General features: G+C 34.6%; 1 protein-coding gene across 1 annotated transcript in view; it reads left to right on the forward strand.

Moving 5' to 3' along the window:
* Positions 1-17,984, forward strand: part of LOC108905260 — a 125,713-nt gene that overhangs the window by 59,597 nt on the left and 48,132 nt on the right. The window contains exons 3-4 of the mRNA XM_023454763.1: positions 7,673-7,828; positions 10,640-10,874. Coding sequence (XP_023310531.1) covers positions 7,673-7,828; positions 10,640-10,874 — 391 coding nt within the window. The remainder of the gene's footprint in view (positions 1-7,672; positions 7,829-10,639; positions 10,875-17,984) is intronic.

Here is a 17,984-nt window from a genome sequence, read left to right on the forward strand (position 1 = left end):
CTCCAACCATACAGGAGCATCCACAAAAGGACACGAAGCCAGGCAGCAACTGGGAGTTATGTCAGGCGAGTCTTGGATAGGGATACTGCTCTCCAGTGCAGATAATAATCCAACCAAAGCGAGGAGTAAGCCTGCGTTGTTTAACCAAGGTCCGGGGTTATGATACCTTGGACTTCCACTGGCAATGAATCACCCGGTATATGAGGATGAAGTAGGAAAACACCCAGTACACTAACAGCGACGAAGACGGTGACGTTGAGGGTGAGAGTGCGAATATAATGAGATGAAATTAAAACAAGGATGAGTGCGAGTACGAGGACGATTACGAGGCCTAAAAAAAAAAGAGAGAAGCATGTCTAAGTAGGTTTCCCAGTGAGGTAGAGATATAGAAAATTAGTGAAGATTATTTAAAGTTTTACCTTTGTTGTAGGGCGGCCTCGTGGTGAGTGGTACCTTATGTCGGGTTTTATGGGCACAAATCCAACCAACAACGGTTGACACTGGATTCACCAGAACTAACAAAACAAATTTTTGCCCACAAAATGCAGCAAGATCCGCAAAAGCGATATTTATTGTAACGAGAACACACGCTGCTAAGTCGACAATTCTCTCCCGCGACCAAGAGCCCAGGAGGAAGTAAGAAATGCCTGAGACCAAGAAAAAAGGAAAGAAAAAGTCCGTTCGGCCGTATATCGACAGGGAACTTTATATTTACCTACCGAGGATAATTTAATGAACAAATTGAAATATTTTGGGGAAAATACAAATTAAACCATACCATAATATTTGTTTAAAATAGAAAATACTTAAATACCCTAATTTACCTAAATACCTAGCCATTTTTAATAGGGACTAATATAAATTTAAATAAAATAGTAAGAAAAAAAATAAGCCCGTAACATTATTAATTATCAAATTTTTCTCCAAATGATTTGACCGCTCCATTTCAGTCACCGGAGGCTCAATATTATCTGACTGATCCATTAAAACAGCATGATGGAGCGTATTACTAGAACCTGGAGTTGAAGTGTTATTGTAAAAAAATCCTGTTGGCTATTTCATTATTGTTATTTAAACAGTCAGCAACAGAACTTTCTGCGATTTCCACCCACCATGTCTCTTGATTGCTAATACAGCAACTCCTGTATTAGCTTGTAACGTTGCCAATGTTCTTCGTAATGAATGGCCTGTATATGTTTCAGGATGTTCTACTTTCAAAAACTGTGCAATCTTATTAGGAATCATAGAATGGGTATTCCTGCTGACTGGTTGGTTGTAACATCTACCACCTTGATAACGCATAAAAAAGCGTGAAATTTCAGTTTTAATTTCCAATCTAATATCGATATAGGTATTCCTTGAGAATTTCTAGGTGAGAAACAGAACCCAGACGAGAATTAATTGTAAACGTACGTGGCATACCATTTTTAGAATCTCGAATTGTAACTACAATAATGTCATCAAAAATTTTGAAATTGACGTTGTCCAAAGTAAGTTTGCATAACTCACCAGAACGGCATGCTCCTACAATGCCTAAGCCCATCACTACCTTCATTAGCAAATACGTGTTATCGGGTGCCTGAACGAGAAAATCGTTGACTTGTTCTCTTGTAAAAACGTTTGACTTTTTAGGTGTATAGCCGTCATTCGTACGTTTCAAAAATGCTCTCAGATTGGGGTATTTTGATACATCCACGTTCTCCTCTATGAAAATAGTTGACTTAATCATTGAGTATTCACTCCACAAACTCGTCGGTGACTTTAAAGTTCTTGACTTCTCCATGAAGTATGCTAGCAGTAACATTTCATAAACACCAGTATTTTTGTTCCGGCACCATTCTTTGAAATTTTTATATGCTCGTCCGTAGGGAACTTTTGACTTCTCGGGCAATCAAAATTCGCAGGCAGCATTTGCTGCACTTTCTGTTTGAAATCATTTAGAAATAATAATTCAAAATCAGCAAAATTGCAACTTTTGTATAGCTTTGTTTATAAACACCTTAGAAACGACAAAATCCAAACCAAGGCGACTTTGCAAGATTTCGAATAATGTCAAAATGAATTGATTAAGAAATGTCGAAAAATTAAACCTAATCTTTACTTCATGAACCAGAAAGTACTGATTGTCCTCGACTGGTAAATAATACTTTATGGTGTAAATAACTATTTTCTATCCACTATCCAAAATACGTTTTTCAGCACTTTTGCTCAGAGATAATTTCTCACAAAACTTAAAACAAGATAAAAAATGATATAAGCATGTCGCAAACTGAAATAAGCGTGCTGCAAACACTTTTCTGCAAGGTTCTGTACAACAATTGTTTTAAATGTACGCACAAAGCGTTATGTTAATACTAAGCTCTAAACTAGCGCTATATCAGATAGTATTTATTTACATCAAACATGTAATAATTTCTGATGAACAGCCGAACAACTGGTTTATTAAATTCATTTACATCCACAACCAGAAGACGTTCGCCCGATAAAGCACCAAAATGGAGAGAAATATGCTCGGGGCTCTGTTTATATACAAACTTAATATCTTAAGTTCCTCCCCTATGTGTGTAATCGACAATGTCTGGCACTATACCATAGTAGCATACTTCCAACTTTACTTGCCAGTAAAATGTTCACACCACATTATTGTTATACCCGTCTTTGTAATAGAATTGATTACAACGTTTATGATATTCTCAGTTTAGTATGTTCTCGAAGTTCTTTATAGATTCATTTTCCTGCTAGGGATGTAATTCTTATGCGTCTAGTGGTTTATTTAACAGAAATTTAAATTCATATGGACGTTTCACTTTTTTTAATAAAAGCATGCAAAAATAGGAGTTTTTTCAATGTCTTAGAATAAATTTACAAAATTATGAAGACTGTATAAGTTGGAATGGGGCAAGGAAATAAGGGTCTTGTTTCTCTGTCTAAGCCAACTTTTCGGTTTTATTTAAAATCTTCCTCAGGACTAGAAATAATAATAATAAAACAAAATATAAAATAAATATAAAGAAATTCTAGCTGTAGTTAATGATATTGTTCATATAATCCAATGCTAGACGGGGTAGCTAGATAGCCCACGAAGTAGTTGTCTCTTGCAATGTCGTCATTTTCAAAAACCAGACCTTTATTTCTATTACGACTATACATTCTTATTAAAGTATTTAAAGGGCATGAAAGTTATTTGATTTACAAGCTTAAAACTAGACATTTTTTGCGTAAAAGCAAAAAAAGATGGGAATTTTATAAATAATGATATTGTGGTAATTGCAATCATGCTGTCATAGGACCCATGAATTAGTAGGTCACTCCATGTCATTTTAAACCAATGATATCCGCCAGTAGGCATTGCCTATCAATGACATTTTGGACATGAGAGGTTATATCTCACCCACACTCAATGTCTACATTCAATACACATTCAAACAGCTAAATCTTAGTTAATGCCATTTAGGATATGATATGCTTTCTGGGCTTTCTTTCACACACACCCAGCAGATAGAAGTATTTGTGTTCTTTCATCCTTCGATGTACAGTGTGATCCACAAAACATATACAGTCGAAGGAAGATTTATAATCCAAAAATAAGGCTAAAAGTTTTTAGAAACATGTGCCAGTTGTTGTTTCATTTTTTGAGATAATGGAGAGTGTTGCAAGTTTTTACATTTTTCGTTTCTCTCCAAAATAATTTTAAAAATTTGAATGCAATTTACGTTTTGCCGACATTTCCAAACTAGAAATGCCTTAAATCTATGATGATCTTAAGTACCCTACCCAGGAATATATCTAGGATACAGTGGTATCCAGGAAAGTTTTTCACTGGGTATTTATACCACAGTCTCTCAAGTAGAGGTTTTCGCTATTTTGATGGTAGCAATTGAGGAGCCAGTAAGGAACTGTGTAGAGGGGAGGATTTTTATCTTCTTCGACAGTCAGTCCACCCTCAAGGCGATTAGTTGCCCGAGGACAATATCCTTCCTTGTTCAGGAGTGTGGAGATGCCCTAGAGTTACTGGTCAAACGAAGAGAGATAGAGTTGGTTTTGGTTCTAGGCCACATAGGTATCCCTGGCAACGAGCGAGACCAACTGTCTCGTCTTGGATCCAGGAGGTCCGGTCAGAGACATAAACCAATCCTCGGAATCACATGAGGTAGCATTAGGTCAAAACTGGAGGATAAACAAAGGTATAGGCATGCCCATAGCTCTATATGTATATGGGCTTAACAAACCTAAGACCTAAGAGATGGCTGCTGAGTCTTAGTCGAATGGCCCTAAACCAAATGGTGGCGGTCCTGACAGGCCATTGCAGACTTAGAAGGCATTTAAGCTTAATAGGAATAGAGAAGGACCTTTTATATCCGAAATGTGATGAAAGGGATGATATCCTATCCATCTTCTGGGACACTGCGCAGCCTTCGGTAGGTTAAGACTTAAGGTGAGGGACCTGCCATGGATCAAAATCATCAGGACATCAGGTAGATTCAAGGAGGGTCAAACACAGATAGTGGATACGTAATGCGACGGCGGGATAGGCAAAAAGGGTTCATTTCTGACCTAATTTCCGCCCTAATTCACTTCTACTACTACTACTAAGTACTCTACTTAATGCAATTGATTTATCTTCATAGTAAAGATAAAGTCGAAAAAGTAGCAAGAGGTAACTTATCTTAAGAAACAAAAAGTACAAAATCACATGTTTTTCAAATGTATTTTAAGCTGAACGTACGGTATTGGTAAAGATGTCTTCACTTTTTAGTGCTAGAATATTTAATAATAATTTAATTTTAAATATCTTGTATAACTTAAATATCATTTGAATTCTGTCTCTGGAACAAAGTAAGAACTTACTCATATCGATAGAAATTACTATTTTTAAAGTACGTTTTGTATGTAGACCAAAATTGTATACCCTTAAAGTTCGTAACAAATTTGAATCTACCAATTACCCAAAATCCGTTTTAAACAATACTTTTGAGAGTCCTGCATTATATTAATAGAATTCTTTAAGCTGTACCATTACAATTTTTTAAATTTTTCTTTATTACCTATTTCAGTTCGATGGATTAAGCCTGAGATATCCTGCATAATCTTTATTTATACTAAAAAAAGTTTCTCGTAACCTGTAAAAACGACAATTGTAAATAGTTTACTGCTTTAACCAGCAATTAATTCTTAATTTGCAATATCTAACTTTTAAGTTCTGCGTTATTATATCTTAATAGGAATACTTAAGAAACTACTAGGTTGCGTAAATATTTTGTGTTAATTATCTTTCTTGGCGAGGGTATTTGTTATTTTTTAATTTAGAGTTGTTTATCCCTCAAGAAAGACACCATTGGCTAGAATTACGTTTTTATATTGAACGCTGGCAAGAAAATATTTACTTTCCAAATAGAATGCGGAAGTAGTGGCAAACTACTAATTTAATTTGCTTGTGAAGTTGTAAAAAATATTTTCTTAAGTAACAGACTTTTTATTAGAGACAAATATTTGTGTCTAAATAATTGTGTTTAATTAAATCCAGTTCTTGAAATAGAGTCCAATGGACGGAAACCTCAAAGAATAAAAGATGCCAGTTCTGTAGTGAATAAAGTTTCTCACGGATGACGTACTGTTGTAAAAATGTATTTATTTACAACCATATATGTAATGTTTCATATAATGTAACATATTCTGGCTTTGACATAATAATATATCCAGATGGAAAGTGACATTTACCAGGGTGGGAAATGATTACCTTCCACCCAGACAAATGCCACTTTTAACCCAGTTAAATGTCAACATTCATTGAATAACGAAAATGTTTGTTTCAAAAAATATCTTATTATACATTAAAACATTATCAACAAATTTTATTCATGTTAATTATTACAAATTAATTTAACATTCGATTGGTTATAAGCGGCAACAGAAATTGAACAGCCTGCGTAGAAATGGTAACGTTTTTAGTACCGGAGTTTAGCATTTCACCAAATATTTTTGTGGCAATTTTAATCTGAGAATCTGTAGACTTGTTGACGTACTCTTTCGCTACGGTGGAAGATTTTCATCCGCCTAATCTCTTCAACGGGAAAATACCACCACCGCTATTTACCAATAGTGTGGTTGTCGTTCTTTGGAAGCAGTGTCCCGTGTATGTTTCATAATGCGGAAACTTAAATTGACTTATCAAATTGTGGCCAAATGGCTGACGAGTGATTTTACCGAATCTTAATTCTAAAAACATATCATCAGATACATTCTTCAAAAACACCGCAATATTCTCACTGGAGAAAGTGCTTGACTTTTTGGAAACATATCCTAGATTTTGTTGTTCGAAAATGTCAATAACTTCTAAAATCTGGAGAGACTGGATTTGTAATATTTAAAGTAGTACATAACATTGAGTAAACGGGCCAAAGGGTTAGTGGCTTTTTAATTTTGGCAATTTCGCTAAAATATGCCAGCACAATAGTTTCAGAAACAGTTTACTGAAACCTTTTTGCGAACACCAACTTTTGAAAACATTATAAACTTTATCGTACCTTGCACGACTCTTCTTAGGTAACGAATCTCATTCCAAACTTTCAGCGGCTTCTTTCAGTTGAGGAGGAGTACAAATAGTTTCTTCTGAATCACTCACTTTTCGAAAATACTTTTTTGATGACAATCTATCAAAAATGCAACTAATTTCAGTTTGTATATTTGACTTTTTTAGTAACCATCATCAAGATGCAAACTTAACGTTTTTTATCTGAAATCTGAGTATAGAAGGTTATTACTTTGTTAATTTCTCACCTAATTATTTTTTTTACAAAAACCGTCACTTACATTTAAAAGGTATGGTTGTAAATAAAATAGTATACAAACCTCGGTGAAAAGTTTCATTCTTGTCTCGAGAAGTGAAGTGGTTCCTACTGACTAGTTCAAACGGATACTGAAATTCGATTTAATGACCCCAAAAACATACATACAACATACATACAACAAGATATGTTGGTTACACTTCATTCCTAAACGTAGAAAAGTGTAATCTTAGCAATTTGCACTTTTTTTAAGTTAGACACGAACTGTGACTAGTTGAAGTTATATGGATATCAGAATTGGCATCAGCGATCCCAAATACATACATTGTGGTGGTTAGACTGTATTACTCATCGTAGAAAAGTATTAGTAAACGATTTGAAATATTTTTAAGGTTAAGAACGAACAGTGACCAGATGGGGTTTAACGAACATTGAATTCGAAATCAGCAACCCCAAAAGCGTATAGATATGGTGATTCAGTCTACAATAAAGTATTTTTATGTTATATGAAGCGTTTGACACGTCGAACATCAACATTGATGACGTTTTATTCTGAGGAGCCCACTATGCTCATTGAAGTGAAACGTCTGAAGTATATCTGAACTTTTGATGATTACGTAGTATTTAAAATGGAATTTATAAAAAAAATTTATCTCAGTTTTTTTGTGAAAAGAGTTATCACTCTTATCTGTGAATAAGCTCTAGCTTAGGAGAACATCTTGTACATTAATAAACCCAAAATTGTCCAGAAATGTGTTGCCTATTGTACTTTACAAAAAATTATACAGAAAAAAAAAATTATGGAACTGTTATTGCATTATATTTTTGAAGTCGAAATAACAAACAGTATGTAATACTTATTATTATGTTTTCATTATCTCTTTCAGGTCAAGAAAATTGTCCTTTTGACTACATCAAGATCTACGATGGAAAAAATGAATTTAGTTCCGTTATAGGGACCTTCTGTGGGATGGGAAAGTTTCCCTATTCCATCATAGGTACGTCGCAGGACCTGTTTGTGGAGTTTGTGTCATCACCTGCAGGTAAGGGATTAATAACCTCACACTGACACAAAAAACAATTAAATAACTTAAAAAGTGAAATTGGAATTACACAAAGAATCCGAAGGGTACTAAATTCTGTTCCTTCGAATCAATAGACAGAAAAATAAAAAAATAGCGCAAGAATTTTTTTAACCTTCTCTTTTAATGTATGAAACCTCCTGGCCCACTGTGCTCAAAAACAACAATAAAAACAAAAAAAAAGTGTTACTGAAAACTTGCTACAATTTTTCAAGGACACAAATTGTATCGTATAATGGTTATAGGTCATTAACATGCAGCGTCGCCGTCGTCGGAAGTTCCGCAGGGATCTGATCTCGGCCCTTCATCGTTTCTATTATTTATTAATGATTTTTGTTAGCTAGATTGTGAATTGTTGACTTACATCAACTAATTATTGTCTACTTCAACATAAGCTTAGTAAAGTTACTAATTGATGCACAATTGAACAAGGTTGATATTAATGTTAACAAATGTAAATTATTTTGTCATTTAAACACGCTACCTGAACATCTGGAGAGAGGAATTGAGAATAGTCTTCTTTTAAGGAAGTATAATTTTAATTGTTTGGAGTTTCGAAGAAGCCACAAAATTGACTGTCCGGAGTTACTTACACAAATAAATTTTTATATTTTAACCTCTTCAAAAGCAGAAAAATAAATTTTGCAAAATGCATTTGATTCTTGAAGTAGTAAATACTCATCAAGATCTAGAAAAATTTTACCATCATTTCAAAGTTTACGGTAAGTATAATGTATAACTGTTAATAACTCATATCAGCAACGACTCATCTGTCTGATAGCGGGTCTCTGGAGCTGCATAAACTAAAGAATATTTTTCAAACGTTCTATTAATTTTTAGAAAATTTACAACAATTTTAAGAAAAACTTTTTGTTAATTTCAAATTTATTTTTGCAAATTTATTTTTGCAATAAAAAAATTGGTGCTATGCTATCTCGTATAAAATTTCATTTAAAACAAAAATTATCGTTTGCATTTTCTTCTCAGTCTGCTATCCAGTTGAGATATTGTAAAAAACAGAAAAAACTATACCTACCACTTCTGAACTTCTGTCTATTGGACTATACCAACGTCAATAATTTCTAATCTAGCATGCATTTTCCTGAATACAGTTCAATTCATCCAAATTCAACAAGTTACTTGATATGTACTTTTATCAGACCATGCATATCAGTCGGATTTTATATTCTAGACGAAATAAAAGCAAAAAAACTCTCCAGTTTGAATAAACTCCTCCTTTTGTACCTGTAAAGTATATTAACAAGGCCGAAAACCAAAGCAGTGTATCAGGGATCAGCGTTGTAGCTCATCGTTCTACAAAAAAATAAACGAAACATTCGAAAAGCCTTTCGGATTCGGAGTCCAGTAAAAAGTAATCAGATTATCCCCCGTTGCGAAAAGTGAATATGTGTAGCTAAAATTAACCGGTGAACACAATGAAGTTTTTTAACAAAACCTGTCTCCCAGAATGGACAATTGCCATTCGCTTACAAAAACAAGGGCAACATTTTTCGGGCGATCCGCGCATTGTGATGAGAATTAGGAAATCCTCCGATACGATCTTGTTACACAAAGTACTTATTTCCAATTTTCGCGACCCACCGACTTTTGATAATATTTCTTATGCACTTAACATACTTCCACAAATAAAATATTTTTATCTGGGAAAGTACTCGGGTTGCCGGTTATGACAGTATTTTTTTTGCGGCTACCAACATAATTTGTTTAACAATAGGCCGTCAACTTTGACAGTCTCTAACTCCGTTGTTTTTCAACGAAGTTTGACGATTTTTTTTTAACTTAAAACTTTTCATAAGCTTTCCGAATATGTAATATGTATATCACGCTCGTGCGTCGTATAGTTCATTTTGCAACTAAGGCTAAAAAATAAAAATATTTTCCAGGTTGCAAATTTAAATTTTAAAAAATGACAGATTACAATGTGTTATTATGAAATCTACCATGAAAAAAATCAGTGCGATTGTGGAAGATCATGGGGATCGTGCAGACTAGATTAGTTAATTTGTTTATAAGGCTATAACTTGTAAACTATTCAACTTACCGATTTCAGATTTCGTGTGAGTTATTAGACAGTGATAAGGAATGAGAGGATGCGATGCCAAAACTTTCTGGTAAACTGCGTAGTTTATAAATGTTTAATTCAAAAGTCATAAATAAACTTCTTCTATTTATAACTTTTGATCTAATCAATTTTTTGATGCTCGAGGGATAGTTTTGTAGGTCTTTTGAAACGAAAAAAAAGTACTTCACTATTTTCTTGTGGAACGGAAAAGGGTTATAAGCGAAAAACGTGAATTTACGTAAAAATTATACAATTAACCACCCTGTAAACAATCTTCTCCACATTTTTATGACTGTGGAAACTAATATGTTATTGTACATAATATTTTTAGCATCTATAGTGATAAATTCAGCTTGCCTAAACAAAAAGTCGCGAAATGGTAATTTCCCAGCTTATTTTCCTGGCCTAAGTTCCTAAGTTTCTCGTGTTCCTTAGGGTAAGGTAAAAGTACGAGTACAATAGGAAATAAAAGCATCGAAATGTTATTAAAAAATATTATACCTACCCAATCCGCATGCGTCTTACCGAACAAAAGACACCTGGGATACGATAGGAATTCAGTCAGTGATCCGCCAATATTGAATGTAATCTAATAACAAAGTATGATTCAAAGTGCTTTTCATATTAGTTTTCAATTTCCTTTCCGCATGGGATCACACCAAATCCACTTATGTGGCGTTTTCTTCCAGGGCCCCTGCTGAACACGGGATTCCACTTTAACGTGGGCAACTGGCCGGGTCACGTGGACACGGCGGGTAGCAGGAACGGCACCTGCGACTGGCTGCTGTCCTCAGAGAGTCTGAGGGCATCGGGGGACTCGGAGGGCATCTTCTTGTCCGTGGCGCATTGGTACCCGCCGCACACCAGTTGTACATATCTTATGCAGGGCGAAGAGGGAGAGATCGTCAGGCTGTATTTCCCCAGGTAAGTGGTTATGATGGGTTGGTGAAGTCGCCTCTCTTCATCAGCTGATCAACTTCTCGACAAACCTCGACTCCATCGAGTGTTTCTGAAATAAGTTGTGTTCCTTGAAAATAATGACATAGGGCACGAAAATAAGCAACTTTTATTAAGCAACAGATGGTCTAAAACATTACGTTTTAAATTGTAAAACAAAATTACTTGGAGGTTTAAACAAATTTAAAACCGTCCTTGGTGCGGCATCCAGCTATACCTTTGAGATCGAAGTTGCCGCGCTCCGCAATACGAAAGCGCTGATAGCGGTTTTGACGGTCTAAATTTACACCACACCACACATTCACTGAAAACCGTTTGTAACCAGAGGGGTTATTTCTTTATTTAACCATCTACCGTTATGACCAATATCATAACGATATTAACTTGCAAAAGAGTTTACCATTTACTTCTCGAAAGGGAGTTTATAATTATCATCTACTTGTGTACGTTCAGAGAATGAATTTTAGACACTTACCGTACGTCGCTCACGCTGAGTATAGTCCAGGTGTTGGTTGTACCTGGTGTTCCACTCTCACTTGATGGACACTTAATTTGGAAGAGCAATAAAACACCAAAACTTCGAGGAAGGTTTTTAATAACAATAAAAACAAAACGGACAAACAAAATAACGAAAACACAACTGTTTCGAACAAACATTATTAATTAATTTACACGCGATAACGCAATACGAGATTCAGGGAACCCAACGCGAATTCGTAGCAAAATTTGGAAACACTTTATCCCTTAGTGAATTAACCCGGTACTCTAAAATGAAGAAAACTGCTTAGTGTGGAACCCAAGGAGAAACTGCCATTTCTTCGAAGATCTCTCCTGAATTCGACACCTCTCTTCGACACGACCATTTCTTGAGTACAGAAGTTTCGGTGCTTATCTTATTGGCGGGATCCCTGAATATCGAGGGTTGAAATGGCTTAACTATATCATGTTAATACCTAATTAACTGTATTTACAATTGTATGGATAATTTTGTGACTAATCTGAACTTACAAGTAACCCTACACCTTCCTCTTGTGACTCCGTATAGCAATACGGGATGGATTAGTCAATCTCATTTAATCTATTCTTATAGCTTGAAAAATCCGCCTAAAAACCAGCTATTTGATCTATTATTATTTTCCTCACAACATTCTAACAACTTATTTAAGTATCTTGGAATTCCTACGTCTTTTCGAATATATTTCACGCGTTATTAGAAATATCGATTTTTCCCTTCACCATGGGCTAAACGGACGCAGTTAGTCGATAACAGATGTCCAACACATGACCCCGACGATCTAAGTCTACTTGTTCAAAATCATTGCTAAATTTCATGAGACCTTCTCCGAAGGACTGCGTTGGTCGAGCTTTGCAAATTTATTACACCCGATGACAAGAGGCACCAGTTTCTCAACGACTTTATAGCGACGCTAAACCTACTTGAAAACCCTTAACTTTTCAAAAATTACTGTTGACTCATCCGTTCCGAGAGCATATCTGTAGGATGTGATTATCAGATTTGCTTGATTGTAGAAGTCACGTAGAACGTCAGCCAATTAGAGAAGCGCTTCACGCATGTAGCGAGTCAAAAACATTCTGGCCGTGCACGTGCACAAGATGCACAGGGTCGGCTTACATTTATGGTTAATTTTCTTGATTAATTTTCTCTAAAACAGCAGCATTTAGACTATCAGTTGCTTAATAAAAGTAGCTCATTTTCATGTCCTATATCACCCTTTCCGAGGAACGCCCTTATTTCAGAAACAGCCTGTATAATAAAAATTTCTGGTTAGTATCAACTTTTACATTACCGACATGAGAATATAAAATATTCAATGTACCTACATGATATATTTAATATATTATATTATATATTTTGTATTTAAATATTATGCTTACCATTATTATTATACAGTTTATCCACTTGGCATAACATTATAATTCTCTTGAATTCTCTTGAATATGGAAAAGTAATAATAAAAAGTTAATGTGTTTGTTACCAATATTTACAGATCCAATTTGGGTTTATTTTAAACGAAACATAAAATATTATTGTTGCAACATATTATTTAAGTTTAAATTATTATGAAAAATGCATACGTTACATAATTTATATTATGTTATATTTTAAATCAAATCAATATCAAGTATTAAAATATTAAGTCTATAGCAAAAATAATAGACTTTCAGTAACGATTATAAATACTCCTCCAAGAAATTAGTACACCACCACTGGGATAGGTACATACGTAAGTTGGGATTGGTGCTATGACTTGGCCAGCTGCACGAGTACAGGGTGAACTGTTTGTCATGCAGTGAGTACAACATTTCCTGGCAGTTCCACTAAAACCATTTCTCATTTTGCTAATGGGTTTTTACAGTAAATACACATTTTTCAATTAAAAATTATTCCATTATAAACATACCACAAATAAAAGCATTCTATTTACTTAATATCTGTTACTCTATAACGTTCAATGACGATAATTTGTACATCCTTTATTATACAGGGTGGTCCGAATTTTATGCAGGACACTTCGAAGGCAGATAGATTTCTTTAAAATAGTAGGTGTTTGTCTTGTAAAACTAGGTCTGGAACGGCCTCATTTTGAAAATACAGGGTGTTGAAATTGTAAAAAAGTGATTTTTTGTTTCTGATCTTCGGAATATCTTAACCGATCTCAATAACCTCGCAGGTGGTGTGGAAAAAATGAAAGGAAATAATTTTGTTGATTGCACTTACTTTTCCGCATAAACATAAATATTCTTGGAATATTATAATCAAAATGTCTGCCACAAGGGGATTATATTGATAGGCATAACTTGAGAACGGCGAATCTTAAGGAAAAAAATTAATTTACCTTTTTATTTTCTGGATTAGAATATAAAACTGTTGTAACATTGTAAAAAATGCAGTGGCATAGTTTTTTTATAAAAGAAGGGATGACCCCTGTCTAATTGCACGCCACTGGTCGAACCTTTAGAGTTCATATTTTATGGAATGCAAGGCCTAATATCATGTATTATTTGTACCAAAATTTATAGAAATCGGTTAATAGATTCGGGAGATGAGATATAAACAGAAAATCAATTTTTGTACAATTTCTACATACTTTATCCCAAAATGAAGTCGTTCCAGACCTATGTTTATAAGGCAAACAACTATTATTTTAAAGAGACTACCCTATATACTAAGCAAGTGAAATAAAATTACGTTATCTATTGTTAACATTTGTCCATAAATTCATTAAATATTGTTGTACCTACTGATCAAATGTTTTATTATACTTGCAATTAAAATAATACAGGGTGTTTACAAGAGAATATTTGAAGAGAATGAGATGAGAATTGATGCGCAAAGGCTTGAATGTTGGAAATATTTTTTGCAAATAGTGTTTTTTTAATATCTTGTGACTTATCACATTGATATGATGAAAAAGTTTTGGAACCGCTGACTCCCCCCATTGCTCTGTCTCCGTTTGCAACTGTTGTATGCTTATTTGGAAATACACAAAAATGTGCAACTGTCTTGCAGATTTTCACCGGTTTCATATTTTCCATAAGAATTTAGAAGAATAAATGATGTCACTTTAACATATTTGTTTTCACGGTAGAAGATCTGTCAACAACTAACGTAAAACTGAAGATTAACTAAGACTGAACCTGCAATCTTTCTGTTTCCTACCAAGAAAACGGGATATTCCGTATTTGGCTACAACTATTCATCTCTTTTTATGTAGTATGTAGCCGGGTAAGATTTCAGGGGTTCCCAATAAGTTTTAATAATTTTGATTATTGATTCGGTTGTGAATTTTTTTGAGTTCCATTGTTTCAATATTAATTGTGAGTGTTGTTCTGGTACAAAACTTAATACTCGTCTATTACCGTAGTTTTTAAAACGGCAACCAGACAACTAAAGAATTAAATGAGTATAGCATTAAGCATTCCCCAAGGCGATTGTAAATGATTAAACGCAACATTTCAAATTTTGCTCGACCCAGTTTCAAACTAGCAAGTTTCTGAACTGAAGGAAATGGTTTATTTCATTGTGCACTTTTTATAAAACGTCCCCAAATTACATTCGCCAGTTTCATTGCCACCGTTAAAATGTTGATGTTACCCGACGCATTAATTTCCAGCCCATATTTTACCGCTGCTCTATTTCCGTCATCCGGGAATGATTTATTTAACCAACTAAATGTGAGAATAAGAGAAACCCGGTATGACTGCTCCACTCTTGAACGCCATGTGGGTTTAAGGGATACTCGGTTAGATTTTGATGATAATTTACAGGCTGCTACATTTGAAATCTTAAGAGCCGTACGAGGCCTTAGAAAATGGGAATGTGTAAGAAAATCAAAGCATGGCGGAATAATGTCTAATATAATAATAATAATGCATAATAATAATAATAATAACAATGCATTTATTGCCCAACAGAACAAATGTTCTAATTACAAGACAAAAAAGTATGGACATTCAAGTATACGCATTAAAAATATAAAATATCATAATTCTAAATAAATACACATAGATATATAGACTACAAAATACGTTCTATTTTCTACAGTATCAGTAAATTAGAAAATTCAGTTGCTACTGATAACAAATTATTTATGGTACATTGGTTTATATCACTGCATATACAGGGTGTTAAAAAAAAGAGTGTAAAATATTTCAGGAGGTAATAATATGAATCAAAATAAGCAGAAAAATCTTAATAAACATGGGTCCGCAAAGTAACGGTTGCGGAGATATGGACCACTATTCGTTTTTCAAACATTTTATTTTATTAAGAATAAACCGACAAAAGAAGCTTTTAACAAACAAAAAACAAAGTTACAGAAGATGTTCAAAGTGCCCTCCGTCCATTTCCAAGCAGGCACGACATCTTCGTCTCAACGATATTCGAAAGCTTTCGAAAACACCCTCCTTGGTTTGGATTTCTGACGCTTTTGATTAATCCGTAGCTGCAGCTCTTTCAGGCTATTTACAGGAGTACCATACACTAATGTCTTCAAATATCCCCAAACAAAGAAATCTAGAGGGTTCAGATCAGGCGATCTTGGAGGCCATAAAACAGGTCCGGCCCTTCCTACCCATCTATGTGGAAAAGTTTGGTGTAAATGCTCTCTAACGGCCATGGAAAAATGAGCTGGAGCACCATCATGCTGGAACCACATTTGTTGCCTCTGATTCAAGGGAATGTCTTCCAAAAACTCATACAGTGTGTTCTGCAGAAAGTTGAGGTAAGCAGCGCCTGTTAATCGGTTTGGTAAAACAACAGGACCTAGAAACCTGTCACCTACAATACCCATCCAAATGTTTAATAAAAAACGTGCCTGATGTCCAGATTCTATTAGAGCATGAGGATTTTCGTCGGCCCAAATATGTGTATTGTGAAAATTAAACACTCCATTTCTTGTGAACCCGGTCTCATCAGTAAAAAGAATGTTTGCAAGAAAACGAGGGTCTTCAGCATCATGACGTAGAAACCAGCGGCAAAAAACCAAACGTGCTTGATGATCATTTATTAGATTTAAGGTCTATACTCATTGCACATGGTATGGATAAAGCAGTTGCTCGTGAAGGATTCTCCAAACAAGAGGGCCACTAATTCCTACCTCAGCTGATATTCTCCGCACACTCGTACCTGGATTCTGCTCTATCAGTGCTAGAATTTCTTTTTCTGCTCTAGGAGTGGATACCGACCTTGGTCTTCCGAATAAATGGCACTGTTTGCTAAAGGAACCGGTATCACGTAATCTTTGGTGAATTCTTCCAAACATGCGTTGTGAAGGAATCTGGCGATTTGGATAAGCGTCAACATAAAGACGTCGCGCTTCGGTGGCGTTCCCATTAGCACGACCATACATCAAATGCATGTCTGTTAATTCTGCTTTAGAGTAACCAGCCATAGTGAAAGAAAACTCGTGCACTGAGAACAACTGTCAAATACGTACTGTTTAATTCACTAAACATCAACCAACTATTATAAGAAAATACACAACGTTTTTGCAAAATAAAAAAAGGGGTTAAAAACATTAAAACATTCCATATCTCCGCAACCGTTACTTTGCGGACCCATGTTTATTGAGACTTTTCTGCTTATTTTGGTTCATACTATTACCTCCTTAAATATTTTACACTCTTTTTTTAACACCCGGTATATTAAATTATAATTATTTTCCATGCCATAGATGGGAGATTTAAGAAGTATGATGGTTTTAACATTGCCACAATAGAACACGCAATCAGCACGAGACCCATGTCTAGGAACTCGTGTCTTGAAGGAACCCAGTAGATATGCTGAGTCAACACTGACATGAAAAAGTTTAAATAACAAAGATTATTGAGTATTCTTCTAGTCTGCAAACGCTGCATTTTGAATCGATCTAACAGCAGTCTATGGTCCTATTCTCTATTTGGATAATAACCATCAATTATTGGAAAGTTTCAAAATGTAAGAAAACGACGTTGAACTTTTTCAAGCTTGTTAGTATGTATCTGATAATAAGGATACCATATAAGACTGAAATATTCTAATTTAAAACGAATTAATGAGTAAAACAGTCATTTCAATGCAGTGAAGTTATTAAAGGAACTTGAATTTCTACGCATTTATAATTATATTGATATAATAAGTGAAGGACAGTCTGTTGTCATATACAGGGTGTTTTTGAATGGAGTAGCATTAATGATACCAGTGAATCTACATTTCAAAAGAACACGATCTGCAAAAAAATCGCCTTAGTAAAATGTTCACCCCTGAAGAGATATGGACCATCAAAGTTTCCAAAAAAATTATGAAAATTGACTGTAATTTGAAAACCGAACACAAATAACAAATTTTTTACAGGTTGTTTACTAATACAAATGCGAGTTTTCAACTATTTTTCGAAAATTTTAACCCCTCGAAAGAGGTTGAAGTAACCACCCCTCAAGCCATTTTTTGCCATAACTTTTATATTTCGTAAAAACTCGATATCCAAAAATACGTATTAGATAAACTGGTTCTTTTAGAAACTTTTACCTCTCTAGCAATTTTCCTTTAAAACTTTTCGTTTATTAATAAAAAAA

Source organism: Anoplophora glabripennis, unplaced genomic scaffold (assembly GCF_000390285.2).
Source record: "Anoplophora glabripennis isolate ALB-LARVAE unplaced genomic scaffold, Agla_2.0 scaffold172, whole genome shotgun sequence".
NCBI classification, from domain to species: domain Eukaryota; kingdom Metazoa; phylum Arthropoda; class Insecta; order Coleoptera; family Cerambycidae; genus Anoplophora; species Anoplophora glabripennis.